Source organism: Rhododendron vialii, chromosome 4a (assembly GCF_030253575.1).
Source record: "Rhododendron vialii isolate Sample 1 chromosome 4a, ASM3025357v1".
NCBI classification, from domain to species: Eukaryota; Viridiplantae; Streptophyta; class Magnoliopsida; order Ericales; family Ericaceae; genus Rhododendron; species Rhododendron vialii.
In genome coordinates this window covers 5,259,188-5,280,004 of record NC_080560.1, presented here as the reverse complement: position 1 = coordinate 5,280,004, position 20,817 = coordinate 5,259,188, and the positions used below count along the sequence as shown (strand labels likewise).

General features: G+C 37.3%; 2 protein-coding genes across 2 annotated transcripts; both read left to right on the top strand.

Moving 5' to 3' along the window:
- The first annotated feature begins 616 nt into the window (after positions 1-616).
- LOC131322428 (protein trichome birefringence-like 41) lies at positions 617-13,648 on the top strand. The gene is made up of 5 exons (XM_058353760.1): positions 617-898; positions 2,161-2,332; positions 2,970-3,145; positions 3,262-3,420; positions 13,267-13,648. The coding sequence occupies exons 1-5, from the start codon at positions 645-647 to the stop codon at positions 13,568-13,570; spliced, it is 1,065 nt and encodes a 354-aa protein (XP_058209743.1). The 5' UTR covers positions 617-644; the 3' UTR covers positions 13,571-13,648.
- A 2,354-nt stretch (positions 13,649-16,002) lies between these two features.
- LOC131322424 (uncharacterized) lies at positions 16,003-20,113 on the top strand. The gene is made up of 3 exons (XM_058353758.1): positions 16,003-18,363; positions 18,449-19,585; positions 19,637-20,113. The coding sequence occupies exon 1, from the start codon at positions 16,791-16,793 to the stop codon at positions 18,216-18,218; it is 1,428 nt and encodes a 475-aa protein (XP_058209741.1). The 5' UTR covers positions 16,003-16,790; the 3' UTR covers positions 18,219-18,363; positions 18,449-19,585; positions 19,637-20,113.
- The last annotated feature ends 704 nt before the right edge of the window (positions 20,114-20,817 follow it).

Genomic DNA, 20,817 nt, shown 5'->3' with positions numbered 1-20,817 from the left:
TGTTGGCACTCTTGATGGGGACACTTTATTTTCATAATCTTTCGTGATGTACATTCGTCATTTATGATAGTAGGAGGTAAAACTGTTTGATGTTGCAATAAAAATAAGGCTACATACATGCTCATGAATGCACCTTGAACTTAATTTTCTGTCGTAAGTGTTACTCCATTTAATTTTTTATTTATTTTCCCCTTAAATGTTCCGAAAACACCTACTATAATGTATTCCATGCATCCAACGGACTCTTTACCGTGATCGGTCCCACCTACTACATGGAACCGGGGCCGGGGGACTCTACTGTATGGAAACTGGGGCCGGGGGACCTTGTAGTGCACAATTTGCTAGAGATGGACGGTTCAAATTACACACTACATACTTGTATTGTCCCGGTGTCTCCTATTGCACATGCCCATCCAATTTGCAAACTCCATAATCGCTCCAATATCATCAGAAGTACAATATAAACCCTGCTACAAGATTTCACAACCCAACAGTTTTATTCCTTTTTGTTACTACAAACGTAACAGTTCACACGGCCAATTAATCTCTTACCCATCTCTCTCTCTCTCTCTCTCTCTCTCTCTCTCTCTAATATACGTAAGGAGAGGAATTTTATTTGAAGAACCATCTCTCTCTCTCTCTAAATGGGTTTGTGGGTTCGTTGCAATTTGGCTGTGCTGCTGCTCAATATTATTGCTATTGAGCTAGCAAAAGTGCACAGGTGTTTAGGGGAATGTGACTTGTTCCAGGGAAGTTGGGCGAGGGACCCATCGTACCCTCTCTACAATTCCACCACGTGTCCCTTCATCGAGAAAGAATTCGATTGCCAAAAAAATGGACGGCCCGATCGTGACTATCTCCAATACAGTTGGCAACCCACTGGATGCAATTTAGAAAGGTACTCATTTCGTCACACCATATCATTATTTATTCATCGTGACATTAAAAGTTATTTAGTACTTAGTATTTACTTATGTTCTTATGTTTAGAATTTTTTTTTAGCTAAGAGTGGTCTTAATCTAGATGATGCATTTTTTGAGTAAGCATCATCCCTTGTTTTAAAACAAGTACGATGAATAATGTGATCCAGGTAATCAGATCCACTTTTTTCCCTGGAAGTAGTCATCACACATACCGTGGCCTATATATCGTACGTGTGTGAATGTCGTATCAACGGAGCGATAGATACAAGGGAACTATTTACATAATTAGGCCTAATAATCGTATTAACGATGAAATAGGACCAAGGGAGCAATGGAGGTGAGATTAAGCTTAATACACCCAATTATAAAAAGAAAAAGAAAAAAAAGGACCGATACCCCAAGCTTTTTATTTTTAGTTAAAATTAATGAATCGTTGAAACACTTTGCAGTCAAAGTAGTATTAATTGTGAACCTACAACTTTTATTTCACATGTTAAATAGAAAGCATGAAGAGCGGGCTTGGCGCAATGATAAAATTGATCAATTATAACTTAGAGGTCACAGGTTTGAGTCGTGAAAACAACCTCACTACTTGCAGGATTAAGATTGTAGCCCTGGGCATTGGGTTTGCCCATTTTTTATAGAGTGCATGTAAGTTTAGAATCCACATCTTAAAATTACGTCTTCCTCCTTATTTTAACCACTTAATTACGTATGTAAATATGTATATATATTTCAGTCTTCTTTAGGTCAGGGATCCCTGATTTTTCTTACGATCCAGATCTCGTGCGAAAGTCCACTTTTCCGATCAAATTTTGATGATCCGAACCGTTCAATGTGTTTAAAACTTGTTTTTAATGATACCCACGAGAAATTGGAAAAAAAATATGACCAGAAAGGACTTGATCTAAGCAATTTTTTATAAAAAGCATTTTATAAAAAAATTGCTTAGATCAAGCCCTTCCCGGTCATATTTTTTGCCGATTTCTCGCTGGTACTCTTAAAAACATATTTTAAACACATTGAACGGTTCGAATCATCAAAATTTGATTAGGTACAATGAGGTGCGGACCGTAACAAAATTATGGATCTCTGACTTGAAAATTTCTATATATATATATATATATATATATATATATATATGGATGTGTGTGTGCGCGCGGGGGGTTTTTATGACTTTATACTGGATTTGCGCATTTGTGATAGATTATGGGGTGAAATAATTTGGATATTGTAGATTTGATGGAGTTGGGTTCTTGAAGAAATTCAAAGGGAAGAAAATCATGTTTGTAGGGGATTCCTTGGTTCGAGACCAATGGCAGTCCTTGACATGCTTGTTCTACAATGCAAGGCCTAATTTGAAATACACTCTAAAGAGATCTGGTATGATCTCCACTTTCACAATCAAGGTATGGTTGAGTACCCTTCAAACTCTCTTGACATCCGCAAAATTATTACTTAGCGCGCTCTAGGAGTGCTGGCACGCAGTGCACCAAGAGTTTCTGTCACCATGCATTCATGTGGAGCTTAAGACTAAGTGCAAGAACCCCACTTGAACTTGAATGTGCGGTGGTAGATACCCATGGAATGCAACGTGACGGTACTCCTAGAGCACGACTGCTTTTAAAATCAATTCAATGACAATGCATTACCACGAGCGAATTGGAGGAACTCGGGGACCCTATGTGTTATTCCCATATGAGTCGTCCATTTCTGTAATGGACGGTTCAGATTTTATCTCAATCGAACAGTTCTCACTTCTCAGTCGTCCATCTATTTATTGTCGAGATGAAACCTGAGCTATCCATTGCCAAAATTAGACGACCCGGATGGAAGTGACAATAGGGATGAAATTTTTGGAATTCTTATTGGAATTATGCTATCCGCACAGTTGAATTAAGCATAATGCAAATACTTTTTGTGGGACCCATCCAGAATCCCGTAACGATGATCCAAACCGCTCATTCTTCTTAAAACAAGAAGACCCAGCACACAACACAACATAACTAAATCAAAAAATAATCAAATCATTTGGTAATGGTGCAGGGATATGGAGTTAAAGTGATGCTTGATCGCAATGTATTCTTGGTGGACATTATAAAAGAAAGCAAGGGTCGAATCTTGAAGCTCGACTCCATTGAGGACGGCAAGAATTGGAGAGGGATGGACATGCTGATCTTCAACACGTGGCACTGGTGGGGTTACAGAGGAGCCCACCAACCGTTAGTCAAAACTTCTCTCAACCCTTTAATTTGCTCCTTAAAAATTACTACAGTATTACACTGATTAATTAAAAAGTTATCTTAATTAAGTAGTAGTAGTAATTTTGAATTTGCAGATGGGATTATATACAAGCAGGAGATCAGGTAGTGAAGGACATGGATCGGACGGCTGCGTTCGAGAAGGCGCTGGGTACATGGGGTAATTGGGTGGACACCAACATTGATCCATCCAAAACTAGGGTTTTCTTTCAAGGGATTTCTCCTAATCATTACCGGTAATCTCTCTAATTAATGGGTGGTGGTCAACCTTTACTCCGTCCGTTCTAATTTAATTGTTCATAGTTCTATTCCAACCGGATAAAAAATTAGTTATATTTTTAAATCGGTAATGAATTTTATATCCAATATGGTCTTGATTGATAGATCTCAATTAGTTTTATAATACAAGATATAATTAATTGAAAAGTGACATGGACTCTAAAAAAGACAATTAAATTGGAACGATTGGAGTACTAATTAGTGGTCCTGTATTTTTGTATGTCAAAAAGGAAAAATGATTTTTGCCCTCCCCTTTTATCTGTTTGCACTCTTTTTCTTGTCTTTGTTCATATGAAATGACAAAAATGCCCTTAATATGTGAAAAGTGAGTGAATAAGTAAGGATTGTTTGATAATTTCATGTGGATAAAAAGGGAGTGCAAAAATCATAGTATCTTGGAACCCATGCATGCATGCATTACTTGAACGGCATCATATTCCATGGGTGTTTTCTTAGGTGGCTTCTTGCCAATCTCGGATTTTTTGACAGAGGATTGTTCTTACTTAGTTTCGGGATATGATGCTTTCAAGTCTTTGTTTTTTAATCTTTGTAACAATTTCAGAGATTGATAGATTTTTGCCTCCAAAAAAAAAAAAAAAAATTCTTCACGTATCTATAATTTTTTCTAGAGGAACAACCCTATCTTCTCTAACTTTGTCCTTTTTGAAAACTTTTGCTATTTTCCAACTAAAAAATAAAGTACTTTTGTCCGTAATTTCTCAAATTCTTTGTCCTAATTAAAAGATGTATTTATTTTTCTCTAAAAGTAACATTTAAAAAAAAAAAAAAACCGAAAATTGTAGGATGGATGGAGTAGTTACTTCTAATTAACCATAACCATTATTGATTTGTCATTAATGTTACCCAAATTATGCAACCTAGAGGGGGGGTGAATAGGATTGCTAGTAATAATTACCAATAAAAATTTATCTCTAACAATATATGCAAACAATAAGTATGCAATCAAAATAGAGAGATAGAGAGATAGAACCCGTTTATAGTGGTTCGGTCCGGATTTGTCCACGGTCCGGCCCTACTCCACTTCTCCTCAAGCAATTACTTGAAGGTTAGACTAATCTTTAAAAGATTACAACTTGTAAGTCTTGCGGGTGCTTACAAGAACCGAATGCCTCTAGCTTTCCCGAGGAGCTAGCACAACCGCAAGAATTTTCTCCGAAAACTTCTCAAAAACAATAACACCCAAATTCCAACCCGAATTTGGTCTTCTAAGCTTTCAAGTGTTTGACTCAAACACTCACTTAGGAAATACAAGTATGTGAAGAAGGTATGAAAATTATCGCTCACGACTTGTACAAATTTTCTCTCGAGAATAATATGAAAGTGGAAGAACAATGAGAATTTTTGGCTTTGATCTTTTGAGAATTTGCTCTTGCAATAATATGGAATGTTGTAGCTTGTGTATGTACTCATTAATGAGTTCTTGATGCCTTATATAGCCATCCATATGCTTCCTAGCCGTTGGAACTAGCCGTTGGAAACTAGCCGTTTGAAACTAGCCGTTGGAAACTAGCCGTTTGATACTAGCCGTTGGAAACTAGCCGTTTGATAGAGTGGTCATCCGGGTGGTCGTCCGGTTGTCACAGCTTTCTGTTCAGACAGCCGGCTTGTCAGCCGGTTCGTCAACCTGTGGCTCACAATTTCATCTAAATAAACCGTTAAAGCATGTATTGAGCTCAATAAAGTCTTTGTAAATATAAATCATGAATCCAAGAGACTTTATGCTATATTTCAAGGTCACGAAAATATTTAATTCGGGAATCGACTTTTCGATAATTTTGTATTTGCCGAATAAAAATATCATTGAATTAATCATCAAAATAATTAATAGAGATGCATATAAATTTTCACAAATTATAATGCATACATTTTTCAACAATCTCCCCCTTTTTGATGATGACACAAAATGATAGTTTTTATTCAAGTAGGAGTTATGCCAATCTCCCCCTTAATACATGCACCAAAGCAGTTATCTACGATCAACGAGTAATAGCAATAATCATCAGATCATAGCAAGCAATTTTTTAAATTTGCCCAAAATGGCAAGATAGATCAATTAAAACTTGGCTTTTTCTCCCCCTGTGACATCATAAAAAAAAAAAACTAAAAAGAGAAAAACAATAGGGCCATGGTTCCAGCACCATGCCGCTCTTGCCCTGTAGCACTCTATCTTCGTACATTGAGAGCTTGGCGTCCTTGATTTTCGTATTCTCGAATAATGGCTGCTACAACGGCAGCTATAATGCCAATCCAATACCACAGAGTATCCACATTTACATTCCATCCGAACCATGGTGGTATTCTCATGGTAAGTAACGCACACAGCAGAATGAAGATAAAGAGTTGCATCCAAATGGTTTGGATAAACAACCTGAACTCTGCTCGTTCGGCATCTCTTTCGTAAAACTCAAACGGTAACCCTTGCGGTATGTTTGCCATTGCTCGATTTGGAAGGATAGAGATTTGGAGAGATTTAGGCCGAGAGAGAAGGAGAGATAGATAGATGAGGAGATAGAGATTGTGTTGTTGAATTTATAGAGTATGAGATTGCCGAATTGTTTGAAATGCTGCGCCGAATTGTTTGAAATGGTGCGCCGAATTGATTGAATTGCTGCGCCGAAAGAGAGATAATAGGGGATGCGGCACCGAATAGAGATAGGATAGGGGATGCGGCGCCGAATAGGACAAGAATAGGGGTGGCGCCGAAAAGAACAAGAATAGGGGAAGAAAATTGTGTTCGGGTGTTTATTGTTGTGTCCCCTTAATACATGCTCCCCCTAAAAGAGAGCTTTTTAAAGAATGCGAGGGGTATTACCGAGAATGATTATCCCTGCAAGCTTAGAGACAAGAAATTCATATCGGCGAAGTATATAAGAGACAATTTAAGCACTAAGCCATGAAGTTCATACAAACTAAGTGTAACAGACTTAATAAATCAGAGTTAGCAACGCAAAAGCTTGAATAAGTCTCAATCCTCACGGTTGTCCGGTTGGACATCCGCTTGGACATCCGACTGACTGTCACGACCCTGACCCGCCCCTTGAGGTCTTAATCATGACAAATGCCAGTGATTTCTAGCAGAGGGCTCCCAAAAGACAGATTTCCAAAACCCACGAAATTATCAGCATATAACAGATTTGTTCAAGACTCAAAATAAATGATCAAACTTGATTCTTGTACATCTAACCAACACTTAAACATGTAAAGAAGGTAGGAGATCCCTACCTCGAGGGTTAGAAGCAAGCCCGAACATGGAGGAAACCTCAAAGTGCTCCGATCATGATTCTTCTTCGATCAATAGGAAGATCTCGTCGCGTAGAACAACTTTAGTACTTGGGATTTTTCCGAAATCTCATTCTAAGGCGATGAAATCGAAGAGAGAAGTTTGGAGGAGAGGTGAGAAAGAGAGAGAGTCGGTCGAGGGAGTAGAGAGAGAGAAACGTGTGTGTGTCTGCCCGGAAAAGAAAAGAAATATATGTGGGGGAGAATTATCCCCTACACACACCTTCACTTATACACCCATGCATATTACACTTGCATCCCGAACTTCTAAATTCTAGCACATTCGACATCCGAACTCATTCTCCATTTTATATCACAACTCATGCCTTAATAAAACATAAAGAATTATGGAAATAAAATACGGGTCTCTACACTGACAAATGCAGGTTAAGTCCAGAAAACGTTTAAGAGGAGTAGCATTAAAGACCATAAAACTGTTTTTCTGCATACCAAACACAGGAAAATGAATCATATGATAAAATGTTTGGAGGGTGATTTCTTTATCAAGATCATTTGTACTCTCCATCAAGTATGATATTTACGAATTCAATCAACTCAACATTGAATCCAAAAAAAAACTTTTGACATCAAGAACACAACTTTTTCATAAATGATTAGACATGCCGAGTTCTCGTCGAATGAAACAAAATTGTTCTTCACCAAGGGGTTTTGTGAAAATGTCCGCCAATTGCTTGTCGGTACTAATAAAGTTAAGTTCAATATCCCCTTTTTGAACATGATCTCTTATAAAATGATGTCTAATCTCAATATGTTTTGTTCGAGAATGTTGAATTGGATTCTTGGTTAAGCTAATTGCACTAGTATTATCACATTTAATAGGAATATGATCATATTGCAAATTGAAATCCTCCATTTGTTGTTTGATCCACAATATTTGGGCACAACAACTTCCGGCCGCTACATATTCCGCCTCGGCGGTAGATAGAGCTACGGAATTTTGTTTCTTGCTATGCCAAGACACTAGAGAGTGCCCTAGAAATTGGCAAGTCCCACTTGTACTTTTACGATCAACTTTGAAACCTCCAAAATCCGCATCTGAATAACCAATTAAATCAAATGCAACTCCACGTGGATAAAACAATCCTAAGTCATGAGAACCGGCAACATATTTAAAAATACGTTTAATAGCTTTTAAATGCGATTCTTTAGGACATGATTGAAATCTAGCACACATGCAGACACTAAACATTATATCAGGTCTACTTGCCGTGAGATAAAGTAATGAGCCGATCATACCTCGATACATCTTTTCATTGACGGCCTTACCATTCTCATCTTTGTCTAGCTTAGTTGATGTGCTCATTGGTGTGCTCGTTGGCTTTGATCCTTCCATGCCAAACTTCTTAATAAGTTCTTTCGCATACTTGGCTTGGTTGATTAGGATCCCCTCATTAGTTTGCTTGATTTGAAGTCCGAGGAAGAAGTTAAGCTCCCCCATCATACTCATTTCAAATTCACCTTGCATACACTTAGCAAACTCTTTGCACATATTATCATTAGTGGCACCAAAGACAATATCATCAACATATATTTGAATAATGAGCATATCTTTACCTTTGGCTTTAATGAAAAGAGTAGTATCAATTTTTCCACGAGTAAAGCCATTGTCAAGCAAGAATGAACTAAGTCTATCATACCATGCACGTGGTGCTTGCTTCAAACCATATAAAGCTTTTGAGAGTTTAAAAACATGATCGGGGTATACATGATCTTCAAAGCCGGGAGGTTGTTTGACATAAACTTCTTCATTTATGAACCCATTCAAAAATGCACTTTTCACATCCATTTGATAAAGCTTGAAATTTTTGAAAGATGCAAAGGCAAGTAATATGCGAATAGCCTCTAATCTAGCTACCGGTGCAAAAGTTTCTTCAAAATCAATACCTTCTTCTTGATTATAACCTTGAGCAACAAGTCTAGCTTTATTCCTAACAATATTTCCGGATTCATCTAGCTTGTTACGAAAAACCCATTTAGTACCTATAATAGTGTGATCAAGAGGCTTAGGTACTAATGCCCAAACTTTATTCCTTTCAAATTGATTCAACTCATCTTGCATGGCCAAAATCCAATTTTCATCATCTTGAGCTTCCGGAAAGTTTTTAGGCTCAATTTGAGAAACAAAAGCTTGATTTTCACAAAAGTTTCTATGAGACGAGCGAGTGGTTACCCCTTTCGAAACTTCTCCAAGAATCAAGTCCTTTGGATGATTTTGCACGAATCTCCAATCCTTGGAAAGATCTTGGTTGTCTCCCATGGCATCTTGAGGTTGATTAATAACTTCATCTTCTTTGATTTGAGAGCTTTCTACTTGAGTATCACCATCAACTTTTTCTTGAATTTTCAAGTCATGAATCTCATGTGTAATTTCTAAGTCATCATTATCAACAACATCCTTAGTAGCACAAGGATTAGATTCATCAAAGGAAACGTGAATAGATTCTTCAACAAGATTAGTGCGCTTATTATAAATTCTATATGCTTTGCTAGTAAGAGAGTAACCAATAAAGATGCCTTCATCCGATTTTGAATCAAATTTACCCAAGTTATCTTTTCCATTGTTTAATACATAACATTTACAACCGAAGGCATGAAAGTAATTAATGTTGGGTATTCTACCATTCCAAAGCTCATAAGGAGTTTTCTTGAGGATAGGCCTAATTAAAACTCGATTCAAAATATAGCATGAGGTATTAACGGCTTCCGCCCAAAAATATTTTGGCAAAGAGTTTTCACAAAGCATAGTGCGGGCCATTTCTTCCAGAGTACGATTTTTTCTCTCTACTACTCCATTTTGTTGAGGAGTACGAGGTACGGAAAAGTTATGACCAATACCATGTTCATCACAAAACTTTTCATATAAAGAATTGTCAAGTTCTTTTCCATGATCCGTACGAATGTTAGAAATAACAAAGCCTTTTTCATTTTGAACTCTTCTACAAAGTTTAGTGAAATTAGGATAAGCCTCATTCTTATGAGCTAGGAACATCACCCATGTATATCTAGAGAAATCATCAACAACAACAAGACAATAATAGTTTCCACAAAGACTTGGAGAGCGAGTTGGTCCAAACAAATCCATATGAAGTAATTGCAAAGGTCTAGTAGTTGAAACAACATTTTTGGACTTAAAAGAAACCTTGGTTTGTTTTCCTTGTTGGCAAGGACCACAAAGTCTATCTTTTTCAAATTTGATTTTAGGAAGACCTTTTACCAAATTTTTTCTAGAGAGTTTTGAAATAGCATCCATACTTGCATGTCCTAGGCGCCTATGCCAAAGCCAACTATTTTCACTCAAAGCGGAAAAACATTTTATATCACAATTACTTAAATCATTGAGATTAAAAACATATACATTTTCAAGTCTTTGTCCAACGAAGAGTGTCTTGTTGCTTTTGACATTTTCAATGATACATTTGGATTTTTCAAAGATAACACGATTTCCTCTATCACATAATTGACTTATGCTAAGAAGATTGTGTTTTAAACCACTAACAAGTAAAACATCTTCAATAATAGGAGAATTACCTATATCACCGATTCCTATGATTTTGCCTTTGTTGTTGTCTCCAAATGTGACATGTCCACCATCTTTAGGCGAAAGAGAATTGAAAGCCCTCTTGTCACCGGTCATGTGTCTTGAACATCCACTATCAAGGTACCAACTTCCTTCCTTGAGAGAACTTTTGAAGCATACCTACAATAGCACATCAATTCTTGACTTTTGGTACCCAAATCATCTTGGGTCCTTGAAGGTTAGCATTGATACGGTTCTTAGGAACCCAAACCTTTTTTGCATTAGAAGATGAGTATCCTTTCATAGGACATGTAGGAGAAATATGACCAATTTTACCACAATAATGACATGTCAATTTAGAATGGCTAGAAGGAGGAACATCTTTTTCAAAAAGATTTTTGTGTTGAGTGGGATTATAACCAATTCCGGCCTTGTGAAAAGAAACCATTTGTTTTCCAAGAAGAATGTCTAAACTTTCTTTTCCACTAGTGAGTTTTGAAAGAGAATTAGTTAAATCATCAATTTGTTTTTCTAAAGATTCGTTTTTGGAAGTATCCTTCAAATACTCTTTTTCTTTTTCCAAAGAGGTTCTTAAACTTTCATTTTCTTCCTCCAAAATATCTTTCTCTTCAATTAAATCATCTATTTCTAGTGAAAGATCTTTAGCAACCTTTTTAAGAAATTTGTTTTTAGAAACAACCTTTTCAAATTCTACTTTCAACTCTTTATAGGCAATAAATAATTCATCAAAGGAATAGGATGAGTCGAGATCTACCTCGTTTTCTTCGATGGCCATGAAACACAAGTTAGCGACCTCTTGTTGCTCATCGTCCTCATCGGAGCTACTATCGTCACTATTGTCCCATGCGGCCATCATAGCTCTCTTTTTGTCCTTCTTTGAATATTTTTTTGCATATGGACATTCACTTTTGATGTGGCCGGGCTTCTTGCACTCGTAGCAAATGATTGGATCCTTTTTACTATTTTCTTCTTTGCCTCCATCTTTTCTTGAAAATCCTCTGCCTTTGTGAGATGCTCTATTTTTGAGGAGTTTCTTGAACGTTTTTGTGATGAGCGCCATTTCATCATCCTCACTTTCGTTGCTTGAATCCTCCTTGCTTTTTGATTTGCTTGTTGTACTTTTGAAGGCAAGATCCTTAACTTTCTTCTCTTTTTCACCCTTGAGGTTGTGATGCATTTCCTCCGTCATGAGAGATCCCATGAGCTTGTCCATCGTGTATGTTGAGAAATCTTTGGATTGCAGGATGATGGAGGTGGTAGTGTCCCAATTGGTTGGCATGGAACGGAGCACCTTCCTTGTCATTTCGGATTGACTGTAAATCTTTCCAAGAGCTTTTAAACCGTTAGTAATACTAGCAAATCTAGCAAACATTTGAGATATAGATTCATCCGGTTTCATTTTGAAGAGCTCATAGCTATGCACAAGAATATCAATTTTGGACTCCTTAACTTGACTATCTCCTTCATGTGACATTTCTAACTTATCCCATATTTCTTTAGCCGATTCACATGCGGAAACACAATCATATTCATTGGGAGTAATAGCACAAAAAAGAAGGTTCATAGCTCTATAGTTCTTTTCTATTGAAGCCTTTTCCAAATGACTCCACTCATAATCTGGTTTAGGCATAGTCTCTTCTCCAACTTTCTTAGTAGGAATAATGGGACCATTTTTGATAATTTTCCATAGATCATAATCCGTGGATTGAATAAAGATCATCATTCTATTTTTCCAATGAGAGTAATTTTCTCCGGTGAACAAGGGAGGTCTATTGGACGATTGACCTTCGATACAAGAAACATTACTAGTGGTTGCCATGGATCTTAACTCTTAGATGGTTAAATCTACAAACAAGAGCCGAGGCTCTGATACCAATTGTTACCCAAATTATGCAACCTAGAGGGGGGGTGAATAGGATTGCTAGTAATAATTACCAATAAAAATTTATCTCTAACAATATATGCAAACAATAAGTATGCAATCAAAATAGAGAGATAGAGAGATAGAACCCGTTTATAGTGGTTCGGTCCGGATTTGTCCACGGTCCGGCCCTACTCCACTTCTCCTCAAGCAATTACTTGAAGGTTAGACTAATCTTTAAAAGATTACAACTTGTAAGTCTTGCGGGTGCTTACAAGAACCGAATGCCTCTAGCTTTCCCGAGGAGCTAGCACAACCGCAAGAATTTTCTCCGAAAACTTCTCAAAAACAATAACACCCAAATTCCAACCCGAATTTGGTCTTCTAAGCTTTCAAGTGTTTGACTCAAACACTCACTTAGGAAATACAAGTATGTGAAGAAGGTATGAAAATTATCGCTCACGACTTGTACAAATTTTCTCTCGAGAATAATATGAAAGTGGAAGAACAATGAGAATTTTTGGCTTTGATCTTTTGAGAATTTGCTCTTGCAATAATATGGAATGTTGTAGCTTGTGTATGTACTCATTAATGAGTTCTTGATGCCTTATATAGCCATCCATATGCTTCCTAGCCGTTGGAACTAGCCGTTGGAAACTAGCCGTTTGAAACTAGCCGTTGGAAACTAGCCGTTTGATACTAGCCGTTGGAAACTAGCCGTTTGATAGAGTGGTCATCCGGGTGGTCGTCCGGTTGTCACAGCTTTCTGTTCAGACAGCCGGCTTGTCAGCCGGTTCGTCAACCTGTGGCTCACAATTTCATCTAAATAAACCGTTAAAGCATGTATTGAGCTCAATAAAGTCTTTGTAAATATAAATCATGAATCCAAGAGACTTTATGCTATATTTCAAGGTCACGAAAATATTTAATTCGGGAATCGACTTTTCGATAATTTTGTATTTGCCGAATAAAAATATCATTGAATTAATCATCAAAATAATTAATAGAGATGCATATAAATTTTCACAAATTATAATGCATACATTTTTCAACAATTAATAATGTTGCCTGCGCTTTAACCAGAGGCTCGGAGTGGAACGAACGTGGGGCGAACAAATGCCAGGGGCAAACGACGCCGTTATCGGGCTCAAAGTATCCGGGAGCCTTACCGCCGGCCGTTGCAGTGGTGAGAAGGGCCTTGAGCAAGATCAAGAAGCCTGTCACTCTGCTCGACATAACCTCCCTATCCCAACTGAGGAAAGATGGGCATCCTTCTATTTACGGAAACAGTGGCGGAAGAGGACTTGACTGCACCCACTGGTGTGTTGCAGGAGTCCCTGATACTTGGAACCAGATCCTTTTCCAACTTATTTCTCACGAAAAATGATGAGCTTATACTATTATTTATAGGTATTGACTCAATAATAAGGGTTTAGTGAGTAATGGGGTCTTTTGAAGTAGTAGTGTACTGCAGGTGTCGTCGAAACTTGTGTTGGAACTAAGGTTTGATACCTTTCCTCGATCAATATTCTTAGTTGTAATTAGTGAGGTTCATAGATCAAGAAATTTACACCTTGTCTATTTGGGGCCTTTGCCACTCCCAATTTGGTCTATAATTTCTAAGTAATTTTCATTTTAAATACATTACTTACCATGTCCGGGCCCCTCATAAATTAGTTATCAGAGAAAACATTAATTATTGTAAAAATAACGGAAAACTAGCAACCAGACTTTTACACTTGACATTTGTTTCCTTCTCATTTGGACTCACATTTCAGTTCTCTCTCTGCGACCACAATAAAGTCACGTCAATTTCTACTCCACTCCACTTTCTCCCTTCTTGAAAATAAGTATTTATTTCCGTTTTACGAGACATATAATTCTCTCACCATGCATCACATTTAATTTAAAAAATAAGTACTTATTTCCAAACAATATTTATTTTGAGTTAGTGGAACACAAGAACTAAATTTAGTGTAGACTCGATCGTTGATGACTTAATTTGTGCTCTACAAGAGTACCGTTTAAATTTTGATACATAGTTGAGGTAAAGTTTTGGGAATTATTTTTTTTGCTTTTTGATTGTTTATGTTTTCTGAGGAGCTATGTTTAGTACATGGTATCATTATATATATATATATATATATATGCTCTTACCCTTGAAATTTCAGTACATGGTATCATTAGGGTGGGGATACCACAGTAACTTATTTTTTTTGTTTTTATTCAAATTTTTTTTGTATTTATTAGTTTTGCGTCAAATTTTTGTGACTTATTGATTCGTCTCGGCGAGAGTAATAAAAAAATATAAAATTTTGATCGAAACTCATAAGTTTTTTAAAAAAGACAAAAATAAGTACAAAAACTAAAAATTCAAATTAAGACAAAAAGTTAAGTTACTTACTTTTCAATCCAAACCCACCTACGAGAAATTCTTCGGTGCCAAGTGGGTACATCACACGTGGTGCTCACTTGGCATATCCGGACTGTCCAATACACTTTTAGACGGCCCAGTTTGAAACTCTTTCTCTCCTCTCACCCCACCACTTTCTCTCTTCAAATCCGAACCGTCTAAAAGTGCATTGGACGGCCCGAATGTGCCGAGCGGGCACATCCAATGAAAAGCTTACCCTCTTCCAATGAAACAGACAGAGCTAGTGTCTCGTAATTTTTTTATTTTTTATTTTTACTTTTATCCCCTAAACTATCCACATTTTATCCCTAAACTACCAATTTGACAAATATATCCCCTCAAGTTTCCAATTGCTTCCTATGTTGTCCAATTGATAACGGTGGTTAACATTTTGGATGGAAAATCTTTCACGTGCCTATCACGTGGGATCACAACCCAAATGAAAGGGGTAAATTTGTCATTCTGCAAACTGGTAGTTTAGGGGCAAAGTAGAAAAATATGAATAATTTAGGGGATAAAAGAAAAGAAAAACTCTTTTTATTATTGTTTAGTTCTTTACTTGTTCTAGAAAAACCACTGAGAATACCATCAATTTAAGCCTCTTGCTTCGATCGTATATGTTTACAAGTGATTTTGGAGTGTCGGATAACCATAGGTTTGTGTGTTTTTGCTTTGCCGTACGAATGTAAACTTGAAGATCGTTGTATCTTAAGGAATGAATACCGATCAACCAAGTCCATGAAGAGAGGGTGTATTGTTCTTAAAGAGAGCGCTACTCGCCAAAGAGCGGAACAAAAAATCTCTGCGAGGGGGGTCAATATTTAGAAACACATTTGATATTCTTATTTTTTAATAGAAGAAAATAGTATGTATTACTACTAGAAAAATAGTATTACTGATTGACTGCCCTGGAAAACGATATCCAAAAATCTCTAGAAGTGGGGTTGATATTTAGAAACACGTTTGATATTCTTATTTTTTAATAGAAAATAGTATGTATAAACTAGAAGAATTATTACTGATTGACTAAAACAAATCCGATTCCAGTACTCCACTTTTGATTGGATTTCATTCACTTTCACTTTATATAATTTGATTGCTACTTCAAATTGCAATTACAATGTCTTGTTCTTTTTGCTTTTCAAAAAGCATTTTTCAAAAAATACCCTCTAGATTTTTCTTATTTTCAACACTTCTCTCTTTATCTCTCTTCACTTATTATCCCTATTATTTTTTAAAAAAAATTTAAATCCAAATCCAAACAGTTAAAAAAAAGTACAATGTATAGAAGACTTGCAAGTAGCTAGGGCTGAACTCTCAACCCTTGAATGATCTTTTTCCACCAATCTATTTTCAGCCATGCAATGTGAGTGGTCGTCCATACTTCAAGAAATAAGGAGAATTTTTTTTTATATCCCTTCGACTTTGATCAAAAATTCATTTTGGTCCTTCACCTTTCAATTTCGGCATAAAAATACTTCGACTTTTCAATTATTTTCAATGTGGTCCTGTCGAAAGAATCCGTTTTCTTTTTGGACAGAAAAAATGACGTTGACTCCTTTTGAGGGGCATTATTGTTCTTTCCCCTCCTCCCTTACCCTAGACCCATTTGAGGGAATCAAAAACCCACGTTGTTACCCACCTATGTACCAAAAACAAAACACCAAAAATTTCAAAACCCAACAAACCCAATCTCAGAAACTCAAAAATACAACCCTATGTGAGCCGATCGCGCGGGAGACGCAGCATTTCGGGTTGAAGAATGTCGCAGGATGGAAGAACCGTAGGTGAGATTACTTTTTGGGTTTCGATTTTGGTCATTTTTGGTCTTGAAATCTGGAAAAAAAAAATGATTTTTTTTGGTCTTGATGTTCGATTTCTGGTTGAAGAATGTCCACGCAGCATTCTTGGTCTTGATACACGATTTCTGGTCGAAGAATGTCAACGCAACATTTTTTGTCTTGATATACCGAAAAAAAAAATGATTTTTTTTGTCTATTTAGGGTTTCGATTTTGGTCATTATTCACTAAAATAGAAGCACAATAGTTGTACGATTTGTTTATTCACCTCGGGTGGGTGCTTTTATGCCATTTGTATGTGTTCTATGCATGATGGGTTGTTTTCTATTATTTCTACTGATTGGGCTTTTAAATATGGTATTTTAAAATTGCAAGAGGCAGTGGGTTGTTTACGATGCAAATTCATCATGGGGGTAAGTTCTTTAATGTGCCTAGAATCAAGTATGAGGTTGGTTCTATTGTATACGTAGATAACTGCAACCATGATACAATTTCTTTATTGGAAGTTGGTGACCTGGTCGAGCAATTGGGGTACATGGGTATGATAAACTATTATTATGTGATGACTGGGAGAACCATAAACAATGGGTTGAAAATGTTGTTGACTGATAAGGATGTATTGGATATGATTGACCAACTTCCTCCAAGTAGGGTAGTGGACCTATACGTAGAACCTATTAGTCCCCTTGCAATGATGGAAACTCAAGACAGTTCAAGTGATAAGGCTGGGCGAAGTGGGCCAAGTGATAAGGTTGGACCACCTGATATAGGACTTGGCCTTAATCTTAACTATGAGGATTTTCTCTTTGATGATGGTGACTTAGGAGATGTAGACATTGGTGATGTAGACATAGGAGGAGTGGTCACCACCAGTAGTGAATCTGATGCCTCCTTTTTTGAAGATAGTGACTACGGGCAGTCAGATGATGATGAATTATTTGAGGCTTTTGTTGATAATGGAATTGAATGGGAAGGGTTAGGAAAGAACAAAGGGAAAGAAAAAGAAGTCAATGAGGAGGTGAATATGGAGGTAAATGATGGGGATGATTATGGAGATGTTTCATCAGAAGACCTCCACAGTGTTTATTCAGATTCTGATGATGAGGTGAAAGACAAAAATCCTGAGTTTAGAGTAGAAATTGATATGGGAAACGTCAAGTTCTGTCCAGGGATGAAGTTTTCAAATGCAAAAGAGTTTAGGGAAGCAGTGATAAAGTATGCAATAAAGAAAGGGAAAGACATAAAGTTCGTGAAGAATGAGACAACAAGAATAAAAGCAATATGTGCCAATGAGAAATGTCCCTGGAGTATTTTGGGGACGCTTGCACAGAAAGGTGAATCTTTTCAGGTGAAAACCTACAAAAAGAAACACAAATGTTTAAGATCGTTCAGAGTGAGGCATGTAACTTCAATGTACCTTGCCAATAAGTATGTTGATAGTATTAGATCTAACCCTAATATGCCATTGGAGCACCTACAAGAGAGAGTGAAGAAGGACCTTGTGGTTAATGTGTCGACTACTCAAGCATACAGAGCAAAGAGGAAAACACTTGACCTTATTGAGGGAACACACTTGGAACAATATGCATTGTTGAGGGACTATTGTGAAGAGGTTAGAAGGACAAATCCCAACACCACAATCATCATCAATACTATACCTCCTCCAACTGAAGATGGCCAGCCAACATTTGAGAGACTTTATATTTGTTTGGGGGCATTGAAACAAGGAATACTATCTGGCTGTAGGAGGTTAGTATGTATGGATGCTTGCCATTTGAAAGGATCACATGGGGGGTCAGTTGTTAGTGGGTATGGGCATTGATGCAAACAACCAATCTTTCCCATTTGCATATGCTGTTGTTGAGAGTGAAACCAAGGATTCATGGATCTGGTTCTTGAAGTTGGTGACTGAAGACCTACAAATATAGAATAACAGTGCATGGACATTCATAACGGACAAACAAAAGGTCAGCAATTCTTACATTCGTTTTAAGTATTCTATTGCATACGTTGTTGTTCATTCTTATTAATCCAATCCACTGGTATTTGTAGGGACTAGTTCCAGCATTACAACAAGTTGTTCCAAATGCAGAGATGAGATTCTGTACCAGGCACTTGTACACCAACTTCAGGGATTTGCACAAGGGGATGGAGTTGAGGAAGCAGCTATGGTCAGCTGCTAGAGCCACAACTGTTGAAGATTTTCACAAAGTAATGGAGACAATGAAGGCCACTGATGTTGAGCCTTACAAATGGCTAGCAGAAAAACCACCCATGCAATGGTCCAGGTCTCATTACTCTACTTTAAACAAATGTGACCTTCTTGTTAACAACCTGTGTGAAGGTTTTAACAAAGACATAAAGTTAGCTAGGGACAAACCTATTATAACAATGTTGGAAGGAATTAGGTGTTATTTAATGAAGAGAATGACCAAAAGGAGGGAGCAAATAACCACATGGGAACACAACATCTGTCCAAACATTATAGATAAAGTGGAGAAATATAAAAAAATATGTGGTGGTTGTAATGCAATTTGGTGTGGTGAAGGACATTACCAAATACATGGTCCTCCACCTGAACAATATAGCCTGAATTTGGAAGACATAACTTGTAGCTGCAAGAAATGGGATTTGAAAGGAATCCCATGTACACATGCTATAACTGGCATTACCCACAAGCATGCCAATATAGAAGATTACATTGACCCTTGTTATAAGAAGGAGACAAATGCTAGTATCTATAGGGGTATCATTTACCCCATCAATGGAAGGAACATGTGGCATGCTAGTGGGTGTGTGTCAATTCTCCCTCCCAACTATGGCAGGTCTTCTAGAAGGCCTAAGAAATGTAGGAGGAAAGAAACGGCTGAGTTAGAGAATCCTGACCCAGATAAGCTAAGGAGACAAAATACTTCATTGAGATGTGAGAAATGTGGCCAGTGGGGGCATAATATGAGGACCTGCAAAAATGAAGCAAATCCAGAAATTCGAAGGAGACCTATTGGAGGGTTAGTGTTCACAGGCCAAGAGGTAAGCCAAGGAGAGGGGGTGTTCAATCAACCTTTGGTAGGGGCAAGGGTGCAGTAGGTGATGGTGCAGCACCTCAATCAAGCCAAGTTTTAGTGGGAACTGATGGTGCAACACCTCAAGCAAGCCAAGTTTCAGTGGGAACTGTTGGTACTGATGGTGGTGGAACCAGAAGTGGAAGGGGAAGCGGTACTGATGGTGGTGGAACCAAAGGTGGAAGGGGAAGGGGAAGGGGAATGGGTAGAAACATATGAGGGAGCAGTGGTGGAAGCACTAATGTTGGCAGGGGCAGTGGTGGTGGAAACAAAGGAGGGAGAACTGGTGGTGGAAGGGGCAAGGCTGGAAGGGGGAATGGTGTTGGAACCAGAGGAGGGAGCACTGATGGTGGAAGGGGCAGGACTGGAAGGGCCGTCTAGTGAGTACAGCAGGAAATTCAAAGCCAACATGATCCTCATTGCATTGCATTATGAGGATCACTTTTGTTTTTGTCCAGATCCACTTTTGCTCTGATGTAACTTGCTTTATTGTGATGCATTTTGATTCCTTGCCAGTAGTAGATATAGATATGACAGACTTGGGTCATGGTGCTTTGTTGGTTTTGACAAGTAGATATTATGTATTGAATGGTTCCAATTGAACTGACTTTTGTTTTTGAATATTATGGTCAATGGCAAGTAGGCCAATGGGTTTGAATGGTGCCACTATTTTTGGATTGATTTGTGAGACAATGGGAAACAGGTATATGCATTAAATATTGTGTGTTGAAAGTGCTTTTTTTTGTTGAAACTGTGTTGAAGTAGGTATATGCAAGTAGGTCTATGTGTAGACTATTTTTTTGTTTTTTATTTTGGCAAAAACGTGAAACTGTTTTTTTGTTTGGCCAATGTGGAGACTTTTTTGTTGAAACTGTGTTGAAGCAGGTACATAAGTCAATAAGATGTTTATTTTTACTTATTTGTCTTTTTGAAAAAAATTACGAGTTTCGATCCAAATTTTTTACTTTTTCGATTCTTCTTGTCGAGACGAATCAATAAGTCACAAAAGTTTCAAATAAAATTAACAAATCAAAAAAAAAAAAGTGAATAAAAACAAAAACAAAAAAATAAGAAGACAAAATGACTTTTAATTTGAAGGGGGATCATTTTTATAAACAAAGGGAAAACGTAGGGGGGACCATTTTTGGTATACAGGTGGGTAACGTGGGTTTTGATTCTCTCCAATGAACCTAGGGTAAGGGAGAAGGGGAAAGGACAATAATGCCCCTCAAAAGAAGTCAACGTCGTTTTTTTTCATCCAAAAAGAAAACGGATTCCTTCAACAGAACCACATTGAAAAAAATTGGAAAGTCGAAGTATTTTTATGCCTAAATTGAAAGATGAAGGACCAAAATGAAT